Below are 11,596 nucleotides of genomic sequence, written 5' to 3' on the forward strand. Positions count from 1 at the left end.
TGGCCCATTCACCATACAGTATTTTGATCAAAAAGCTGCTTTTGCGGCAACCTCCATTATTACAGTATCTTGTGAACTTCTTCCAAATGTTTAAATCTGATCAGAAAATAAACAAAAGGTCCAGTCTATAGCCATGACATACTTGACATGAATATGTTACTCAATTCACAAGCAGTTGTGTGGCACTGAGGGAAAACTGTTTGCTCTCAGAGACTTTAAAAGTAATACACTGACTGATCAATGTTCTGGCAATGCATCCATTCACATAAGAAGAACAATAGTTCAGCCAGTGTAATACAGCTCCAGAGATAAAAACATTTGAATCGAATCCCAGCAGATGAATTGAGGTACATTACATCTAAGAAAGAGCATAAAAATGAATTAAAACAAAAAGAAAAAGAAAAAACATTCAACCTGCTTTTCCTGTGACATTTGATTTCCCACAATCCATTGCTTATGTGCATGAGCAGGAATGCGGAGTATGCTACAGTATGTAAGTGAACGTGAGTAAGGAAAGGATTGTTCTATGCTTGACAAGAGAAGAGGTATCTAGTGTGTGTCAGAGAGCCTCTGGAGGAGCATATTTTCTTCTTCTTTTTCTTCTCCTCCTCCTCCTCCTTAGTTAGGCCCCTTGGAGGAGGAAGAAGAGGAGGATGAGGAAGGGCTGTGCATGGAGGAGAGGACTCCAAAACCACTCTGTCCAGCAGGGGGCATGGCCTCAGGCACCACAGGAACTGCGGGAGACTTCTGGGCAAACAGCATTCCTACAGGGACGACAACACAAGGTCATGGTGAGCACAAGGCATTATGGGCTTCGTAGTTCTTATTTTTTATTTAACCTTATTTTAGCAGGGAGTCCCCATTGAGACCAACGTCTATTTTACAAGGAACATTACAACATTATAAAACACAAATCAGGAACAACGATCACATTTTTAAAGCATTTTCAAAGTTACAAACGGATGACAAAAAGGGAGGGAAAGAGATATTCCAACAAGGTCTCAAAACATATAGAGAGCCAGCCAGGACAACACAACCAGGTAATCTGAGCATGACACAGCTCTTCTGTAAAAGAGACTCAGGTCTCAGTAAGATCTCCCTGTATAAGTGAAGGATAAAAACAAGATGGCGGATCACCCACCTGAGTAGAGAGTGCCGTTGACCTCCACTGACACGCTGATACTGGCAGCTCCGTTGGTGGAGATGCTGAGAGACAGGTCTTGCTTGCTCTCTGGGGACAAACATACGAAAGAACACCGCGCGAATCATTTCCCTGAATATCGTGATACGTCCAAGCAGACATGACACCATCTCAGGACTAGGTTGTAGGGGAGGCTGGTGGAGGTAGAAATCGGAGGACGGGCTCATTGTAATGCATGGAACGGAATGAGCAATCGTATCAAACACACATTCCGTTCCATGCATTAAAATGAGCCCACCCTCCGATTTCTACCTCCACCAGCCTCCCCTGACAGGATGGTAACACCGCACAGACACATATGATGTATACACTTATTCCATTTCTGTAAGACTGCACGGGACTGACCGTGACCGTTGTTGAGCATGTTGTTGAGTTTCATGGGGTTGAAGTGGGAGGCCATGGCCAGGAGGTTGTGTTGGAATGCCTGCTGCATCAGACGCTGCTGCTCCTCAGCCAGCCGCGCCATCTTCCTCTCCGGCCCCTCACCACCACCTCCTCCTCCTCCACCACCTCTCTCCGTCAGCTTCTCCCGGAAGTGCTCCAAGGTGGCAGCTTGTGCCAGCTGCTGCTGTTGCCCCAGGGTCAGGGCCATGGGCAGCCTGTTGGGCAGCATGGGGGTAGTAGAACCCTCCTCTGAGACAGGACCGAGTGGGAGAAAGGAGAGAGAGATTCATATTTTGGTCGGACTCACTCAAAAACATGTTCAGTAAGTTTGTTTATGTTGTATGAAAACACAACTGCATGACGTCTGGACGGTGCGTTTCTCTGTGTCTTTCAGTTTCAGCTATGAATTCATGTGCCTCATATGACAGCGGCTGAGGTGCTACTTTCCGTGCTTCTCTGGTGAATCTACAAGCAGGACAGTAGGGGGCGCAATGACACCACATTGACTTTACAGCATAGCGGCTCACGCTCATCACAAAGTAGTCACATGGGCTTTTTTCTCAATTGTTAGAAACTTGATTCCTCACGTCCTCTCCTCCGTCCTCCACTCGCTTCTTCTCAACAAGCATCGGAGGAGAATATCTAAGGGGAGGAACCTAGATCTTCTCCTCCAATGCGTCCTGAGTAGGAAGCAAGTGGACGACGGAGGATGCGAGGAGACAATGTTTCTAACAATTGAGAGAAGGCCACGGTCCTGACACCGGGGGGCAGCAGCTGCGATCATAGCAGAACAACAGAAATGATCCAACCAGCTAAACACTTACACTGCTCTATATCAGGCAGATTGGATGTAAGAAAATTACTCCCTGCACAGGACGAACCTCCTGTAGGCTTTAAGTTTCGAGCCTATCCCTGTCAAAATAATATGAATTTCCCCTGCATGTTTTCTATCTCATGCTGTCGCGGGTGTAGTTGAAATTTACTCTACGTCACCTTCATTGCATACATCACCTTCACCATCACCTATATAATTTTATTTTTTTTAAACTATAAGGCCGTTTTTGTTTGTATGTGTAGGGACTAGTTGAAAAGACACACCTGCACTTCTCTTCAGCGATGGTCTGGGGGAGGTGTGCAGGCCGTTGTGTCCGGTGGAGATGGGGTGCATCTTGGGGGGGGAGAGGAGGGAGTGGGCCGCTGTGCCGGGGGACATGCGGAACAAGCTGTTGCTGTAGCTGTTGCGCCGGCCCTCCCGGCGGTTGCTGTCGATGGCAGCCTGCAGCTCGCCTGGGGAGCTTAGCCCCTTCTTCTCACACTCGTACGGGTACAAGTACTTCATATACCTGCGTGGAGAAGTCTGGTTAGCGCTTGAATGTTCCTGTTGGCTTTAGGTTTTGATCACAGACAGAAAATAACGTTGTTGGGTGTACTCGTCACGTGATGTGACATTTCTCAATGATGCAATGACCAACGGAAATGATATGTAAAGAGAATAGGTTTGTTTCCGCCAGTGAGTATTTGAATACACCTCCATAGATACTGCGATCAAAACAGTACCAGTTTCTGAGTCACACAGACGTCTTTGACGTCCGAGTGGAGTAGTGAGTGGGGTTCGACGAAGAGGTGAAGCTGGTATTAGTAGTGTGCAGGTCAGTGGAGGCTGGTGGTGGTAGAAATCGGAGGACAGGCTCATTGTAATGCATGGAATGGAATGAGGAATGGTATCAAACATGTGAGTTTGATACCATTCCTCATTCTATTCCATTCCATACATTACAATGAGCCTGTCCTCCGATTTCTACCACCACCAGCCTCCCCTGGTGCAGGTATAGAGAGTAGACTCACTGTGTGCGGAGAGTGAAGGCTGCACTGGTGATTGAGGTGGGCAGGTACAGGCCTTTGGTGATCTCCCTCCAGATCTTCTTGTTGATGACCTCCACCAGGCCCCCCTTCTCCGTCACCAGTTTGTAGAGCATGTACAGGTCCAGCACCTGCTTGGCCATGATGGGGATACGGTTGACCGGGGTCCCTGGGGAGAACAGGTCGAACACGTGCAACTCAGCATCTATGGAGCCAAGATGGCAGGAGCTGGAGGATTTGATCAGTGAGGTCAGAGAGCCAACACCACTGACCTCAAACACATCCTGACATAACAAATGAGACCATGGGCCCTACAACACTGTTTGTGATATTGTTTGTAACGTACACAGAGAAAACCGTACCCTCCTCCAAAACACAGATTAAAACCAACAGAACGTGGGATAGAAGGGGACACAGCGTAGTCTTAATTGCCAAGCATGTGGATGGAGGGCAAGGAGAGGGGTGGAGGTCAGCAAATCAGTAGGTGAGAGACTACAGCCCACCTGTGACGTTAGGAAGAGCGGTGGTTGAGTAGGACTCCTAATCTGTGTGGATATGTCTCTCTAACGAAGCTCATTTAGGGGATTGCAGGGGTGGAGGGGTTAATCCACACTGCTGCGTTGTTATGGCAATGGTTATGCAGCAAGGGGAGGGGCCAACATGAGGGTCAGAGCAGCCTCAAGGATCACCAATGCCTGTCAATCCAGGATTGACGGTCAATCCTACCTTAGAATAAATCCAATTAATGAGGTGGGCTCAACCGGCACTTACTGGGTTGAGATTATTTCTTACTTTAGATGTGCCCACACATGCCATACACACACACACACGCCATACACATACACACACACACACAAGTATTCTGCAGCTCTACTTATGAAACCAGATCAGCAAACCGTAGGGAAGCTTATGACCATCTGAGACCGCTGACTGTGATAGTGGAGTTAAGTGTCTCGTGGCTAACAAGACAACAAAGGGGTTATGTTACATATGTTCATACATCACTGTCATTTCTACATTAGAACTGTGCGAAATATAGTCATCACTCCCAGGCAATTCAGTCTCTGTCTGTCTCTGTCCTCCCCCCCCCGCATCCCTCCCTCTCTCCCTCTCCCCCCCCCCCGGGTCTCTTTTGGTCGACAGTTCCTCACTCCTCCTGTATGATAGGAGGGGTGCGTTAGTTGATCATCCTCAGTTAGACGTAAGAGTGGGCCTCTTAACCCAATTCCATTCTCCATACACAGACCCCACCCTCTAAACACACAAGATACACAGAGTAAGGTTACATAGGTTATCTACAGAAAAGGGGTATAAAAATGACCTAGCAAAATGTTGAATAACATTTTAATTGTCCAACTGTCATAAGTGACATTCATGCAGCTCCGGTTTAGATTGTGCTCATTGAAAAAAGTCTCCCCCCCAAAAAACGTTTTAAAAAATAAAAATAAAATAAATAAATAAGAGAGCAGGGTTAAATGGTTCTGTTTGCTCAGGCAGCTACTCAAATACAGACAAGGCCTCTCAGGGCATGAGGTTCAGACAGAGAAAAGGCCTTTTGTCCAGAACAGAATGATTTTCACATGAAATGACATGAAACCGTTCTGGTAAGAGGGCAATGATGTTGTTTTTACGTTGCACATGACTCTCAGTGAGGGATGCAGAGGGATTCGCTGAAGCTGTTTTTACATGGCTTCGCTAAGCAAGTACTGGACCTGTTACCTCTTTTCTGCATGTAGACGAACAACTCGTCAAGGAACTCCTTCCGGTTTGGGTCATTGTCCAACTCATAAAGCTGGGGGTGAAAGGTCACTTTGTTAACATGTAAACATAGTTCAACCTGTATTCAGACAGAGCTACAGTCAAGTATGTGCTGTGCAAGTATGTCAGCAGTCAAAAGGTTGGACACACCTTGCCAAGAGTGTGCAAAGCTGTCATCAAAGCAAAAGGTGGCTACTTTGAAGAATCTAAAATATAAACCATATTCTGGTTTGTTTAACCCTTTTCTTGTTTACTACATAATTCCGTATCTGTTCCTTCATAGTTTTGATGTCTTCAATATTAATCTACAATGTAGAAAACAATAAAAAATAAAGAAAAACCATTGAATGAGAAGGTGTGTCCAAACTTTTGACTGGTACAGTATGTCAGCAGTATGCAGCACATCTGCCCAACGTGATTACCTTGGCAAAGTCTCTGGATGGCTCTCCCCTTCCACGACCTCCTTCAGCCTCCTCGGCCCAGCACACACTTCCTTTCTATAAACAGACAAGAGAGGATGGGGGTCACAACGGCCACATCTTCATCTAGCATCTCTGGGTTTGACCTTTGCTCTTTGGCCCAAATTCTCAATTCTCTACCAGCTAGGCTTACATCATAGTTCAGAGTTCAGAGTTCAGGGAGAGGCAGTAAATGGGGGGAAAAAGAAAAAAAGAAAAAAAAGAAAAAAAAGATATATATATATAAAGTAAACAAAACATTCAAATCTTTTTACATGGCGTGATTACCATGTGACACTGTGTTTCCATTGAAGTGGCGAAATTCATTTTGAGCTCAAGGACACAGTGTCCTTGCCCCACATGGTGACTGAACCTGTTTCTCTTCCCAAGCAGCAAAACTACGTCAACCAGCAGAGTGACTTAAACGCTGGGGGCGGGCGGTGGGTGGGCGGGTGCAGCTTGGTTTGGCAATTACCCCTGGCAGGTGTGTACTGTATGCAGTCGAGTACAATACAGTTCATCAAGGGTGTGAGATGGCTATTGTAGCGCTGGCCATAGCCGCATGGAGTGTAATGAAAAGAGCCATGCTCATTAAGCAGTTTAATATGAGCCCGGCCTCCTCCTCATATCTGATCTGACAGTTGGGAGGGTATGGAATGCTGAGTAGAGAGCAGCGGGAGGCCCTGGGTGCAACTGTGTGGAAACGCCTGCTGGGATGTATTGTCTCTTCTTTCCTGGGCAGTATTGGGAATGACAGGGACAGTGTGTGAATAAAACACATAGAAAATAAAAGATTATTAAAAAGAAGAAGATAACTGAAGATAATTCTGAAATCGCTATAAACATATTTTTTTTTTTTTTTTAAACACACAAAAAAAAACATGTTGATTTTCTACAAACAACGGGCTCCTGATCTAATTCACCCTGGGTTTTTAGCCTTAAGGTACCGTCCATCCTCACAGTCACATAAAAATCTATTGTGAACCTCCAACTGACCCCTGATTACAGCCATTAACACATTTAATGGCTGAGGCAAAGTTATTCTAATAATGGCCGTCTGACTCCCAGGCAGTCGATCCATTGAGGGCGGAAGCAGACGACCATCTGAGTCAATTGGTCGTCAAGTGAAACTAAAAAGAACCCTTCCCCTTATTGACGACACCTCGAGACCAACTGCGGATCTATTGACAAAGACCTCTCAGCGATCGCCATCAAAGTAATTACTTTCTTCTAGGAATCCCCTTGACCCATCTTACCACAAGCGTCCGGGCCAACATTTAGTGTAGAATGCAGATCTCAGGGTAAGCATTATAAAACAGTTGTTACTTTTCACACACCGATTAATTCATAGAGTCATATAGGCCTAGGTCTAATCAAACATAGTTACTTACATACAATATGTATTAACCATCTAAAAGACTACAATTGCATAAATGTCGCCCACTTCCAACTAAAGCCTACATATCAAAACTAACCAACAATTCTATGTTGTTTGCTTTGTGATGGTACATTGCTATTTGCTACCCTAGTGCAATACATCACAAACCCCAAAGTGACTCTGCTCTCGGTAATGAGCTGCACTGCAGCTGTGCAGCTTTTCCAGCACAGCACCAGTGAAATCTTATCCCTAAACACACTTAGCAGTCACAGCAGGAGGGTTGAATCTTTAATCCAAATCAAATTATTGCTCCTCCACTCCCATCAGAGTCAAAATAATTTATCTGGCCCCTTGCTGTGCTTGCAGATTGGGCTCTTTATCCACCAGTGTATGAATCACGGTGGAGCAACAGGGGTCAAGCCCTGGACGGTCACTCTTACCACTCTCACGCACATTCTGCCCCTTTAAAAGACTAACATTCAACTTCAAAGCCATAGCATATGTTTTCATGAGAACAAAGGAAAGGAAAAAAGAGAAATTATAAATAATTATAATCATCAGCATCAGCGTTTTAAAAATAAGTACTCTTGAAGTGAAATGAATTAAAAAGGTCACACAACTGGAACTTAAACCAATCGGGAGTTCTTCTAAATTAACTAGTTGATGAATGAGAAGAACTCAGATTACATGTGGAATGTTTCCATTGGGGGGGGGGGGGGGGGGGGGCGACGCAATGCAAAAGGCAGAACCCCAAACTATCTCCCCGTTAGGGTTTCTTGGTCTCAGCTTAGTCTTAGTTGGTCCTGATCAATCCCACACTGTAGATGAGGGTAAAATAAAAACAATTCTCAGTCAAGAGCCTTATATAATCCCTATTGATCACTTGCAGCTGTGCCAAGCTCTGCCACGAAGCGTTGCCGAGCGACAGACAAATTATGCAAGGGTGTTCAATAAGTATTAAAATGAGCCCTCCCTAACCCAGTGCAGCACAGACATCCTACGGTAAATCTGGTCACTGTTAAACCATTCGTACACTGGTTCAACAATTAGACCATTTGTACATAGGGTTCAACGTTAAGTCTTGTGCAGAATGGAGGCGAGGATATTATGGACCTATTGCCACCTACGCTGTGTGTGTGTGTGTGTGTGTGTGTGTGTGTATATATATATATATATATGTGTGTGTGTGTGTGTATATATATATATATATATATATATATACAAACACCAGCTTTACCAGGGGAAGCTGAGCATATAACAGGATGGGCTGGACATAACTGAGAGCCCCAGTCGGGCCGGGCCACCGTCCACAGGCTGTGATTAAACCTCATTAATCACTGTGGGATTAGTGTAGTGGGGCCAGTGAAGGGGACACATGGTACTAACAGGTCACACCTACACAAAGGGAAACACATCTATGAGGGGACCATAGTGAAACACGTTTATAAAATTAGGCAGTTAAGCCTCTGTGGTCCTCTGTGGCTCAGTTGGTAGAGCATGGCGCTAACAACGCTTTGGTTGTGGGTTTGATTCCTGCTGGGACCATATATACTGAAATGTATGCACTCACTGCAATGTAAGTCGCTTTGGATAAAAGCGTCAGCTAAATGGCATATATTATATTATATATATATTATATATAAGCCTTGAAGACAAGAACTTTTCTGCAATGTAAGCCGTGTGTAATATATTCTAGCCATTTCAAACTAGGTAGGTTAACTAGGCTAACTGGGAAACTTTGGGGACCCATCCTCCATCTCCTTTCATAAGATACTTTTATGGCATCTGGTAGTCTTTAAAGCGCAATCAAACCAGTCACCACTTCCACAACCCCCATCCTTCAATAAAGACATCTGATCTGTAACTGTGGCCAGATAAATCAGGTTCTAAAAGGAATTGAAAAGACAGAAGGGAACAAAAAGGCAGGTAGGCTAATTCTTAATGCTTCCAACATTATTCTCTAGACTCAACTTAAGCTTTTTCTAAAGCGTGCAGTCTTAATCATCTATACCTGATATACTGTATCTGTTCTGGTTTGTGTTTGCATCCAAAACCGCATTCTGAGAAGGTTTTGTTATTTATTTATTCATTCAAATATGTTGATTTCCATTACCCATACATTTAGTTTGAAATGTCTTTCTTGTTTTGTTTCTCTTGTGCCTTTGTAAGCAGGGCTCTCCTGAAAAGGTTAAATACAAAAAAAAAAAGAACAAGTACAAATAAACTTAGCCTACATATTTTGTGACTCCCTGCCTATTACAACTCAACCAGCTGCTTAACGCCTCACTTCAAACAGTGTGGTTTGGACAAAGGCCAAGAAAAGCTTAGCCCCCTCTTATGCCATGAACCATTTCTTAGTTAAGTCACTTGAGGTAAAATGAAGTTGAAGAGGTAGGGAACCTCAGGGGACTGACGTTGGGCATTGTGCCAGAAGGACACACTTCTCCCTACACATGTGAGAATGCAGGAGGCCACAGGCTGACACAGATCAGGCCCCTGTTCTCACACCTTTTACAACTCTTGGCTGAATCATTTCTAAAAACAACTTACTTTTAAGGGATCATCGTAGCCCCAATTGGCAAATCCATCGGGCGATGTGAATGAGTTTCGCTCTGTGGGAGACAGGTCCTTGTCTTCAGGCTCTTGTTTTAAAGTTGAAGGCGGTGATGTGGCCGGCTGGTTGGCAGCCTTGGAGGGGGACATTGTTGAAGGAGGAGGGACGGGAAAAGAAGAGGAAGCCTTCTGTTGTAGAAGAGTTTTATGGTGATAATCCAGTCCATCTTCATCATCATCCTGACTATCCTCTTCACCCTCCACCATCTCCTCTTCTTCATCACCATCATCATCCTCGTCCTCTCCCTCTCCCTCTGAGCCTTGGCTCCTACCCTCCTCACCCTCATTTTCTATATCCACACTGCCCTGATTGCAACTCCCTGTCTGTTGCTCTATTTGATGAGTCCTACCCTCCACCCTTTTGCCAAGGAACGCTGCTTCTAGTGGTGTGCCCGTGACTCTGGCTGCAGCCACATGCTTAGCAAACAAGAGCTGGGCTTGGCGAAGGTGCTTTTCCTGGCGGTCCATCTCCAGCTTGGCCTCCTGCTGTCTCTGGAGCTGCTCCATTACGGCCCCCAGCCTCACCCCAACCGGACTACTCTGGAGGCACCCACCTCCTAGACCACCGTCCTGGGATAAGTTGGGCTGTGTGGGGAAAGGAGTGAGATTAAAACAGTGTACGTTAATGGTGTTCGTATTCCTAACGCATAGTATAGACGACATTCCTAACGCAAGTATAGACGACTGTGTTTGTTTCTGATCTGTTGGCTGTGGGAGGACCCTGTTGGCTATCCAGAATTACTAAACTGTGAAAGTTAAATGGCGGCGGGCGAAGACAAAAACCATTACTCAAATTTGCTTTTAATTATATATATTTTGCGGTATTCGATGTAAACAAAAATGTGCGGGACACATATTTTCTTGGATAATTAGAGCATGTCCATAGACATCAATTACAGTAGGACAACTTTATTATTTAAGCTGTGGTCAGCACGCTCGAACATTTCAAATTGCAAGAATAAACAATCTGGTTTGATTTGCCATTCGCGACATAGTTCCTCACATTTTAATTTAAAATGTAAGATACACTACGTCTGCAGTGGATCAAACTAACACAATAATAACACAATAATGAATCTATGCGGATTAAAACATTTAAACAATTTACGCAGAGAACTTATTTTAAGTTCTTAAATTCATTAACGTCCACATAGCAGGCTAATTAAAGAGAGGATATAGTGCCGCAATGAAGGATATTTTTAAAAGTGTATCATGAAATCAGTTGGATCGATCTGTTTGATACATTCTGTTCGACTTTGATACATTGTAGTGTCTCCAAAAGCTGTTGGTGGGCAAAACGTGACGTGTACAATGGTAGAAAGTGTTCCTCTACCGTTCTAAAAAACGAGTAGAGTCATACAAACAGAGTGCAAGTCTGTAAATACAAATGGTTATTAACATTGTTTTAAAAAAATAATAATAATAAATCGAGTTCTTCGTGAGAAGGGTAGCGATAACAGATCCCTTCCACATCAGTTGTTACCTAATTCATTACAGTATCAACCTCGATGGTATCGGCCACCGTGCCAAACAGGCGATCGGGACTCACCATTTGCGCCTTTGAGTTATCCATCCCTCCTTTCTGGTTAACACTCGCTCTCTCGCCTGGGCAAAATCCAATTCACATGACTTTATCCAATATATTCTTCCAGCAAAATGCATATAAATGCCCAGGAGAATAAAGTATGTTGTGGTTAAACCGAGCGAGGCTGTTAGGGGGTAATGCCCGGCCTCACCTCCCCGACCACTGCGCATGGATACTCAAACATCCTTGATTGTCTTTCCCTCAACTTCAATGAGTCAAGGCCCGCCCCATGCTAGTAAATTGGTGGTTTTGTGCCGTATCGTTTGCGGCCAAGTAGTACAGCAATTCGTTTGTATTCACTTGTAATAGCAGACTGTTGTATGTTTGTTTTAGCCTCGTGATTTATGTAGGATTGGTCT

At 44.5% G+C, this 11,596-nt stretch overlaps 1 protein-coding gene across 1 annotated transcript; it reads right to left on the reverse strand.

The window, feature by feature from the left end:
- Positions 1 to 618: 618 nt before the first annotated feature.
- On the reverse strand, positions 619 to 11,204 carry LOC310801612 (AT-rich interactive domain-containing protein 3B-like; the record flags this gene model as incomplete). The annotated part of the gene is made up of 10 exons (XM_083665678.1): positions 619 to 764; positions 1,142 to 1,231; positions 1,547 to 1,834; positions 2,684 to 2,928; positions 3,431 to 3,614; positions 5,165 to 5,237; positions 5,626 to 5,700; positions 9,407 to 9,486; positions 10,003 to 10,237; positions 11,148 to 11,204. The coding sequence occupies 10 exons, from the start codon at positions 11,202 to 11,204 to the stop codon at positions 619 to 621; spliced, it is 1,473 nt and encodes a 490-aa protein (XP_083521804.1).
- Between the last annotated feature and the right edge of the window lie 392 nt (positions 11,205 to 11,596).

Source organism: Argentina silus (assembly GCF_951799395.1).
Source record: "Argentina silus genome assembly, chromosome: 3".
Lineage (NCBI taxonomy): Eukaryota > Metazoa > Chordata > Actinopteri > Argentiniformes > Argentinidae > Argentina > Argentina silus.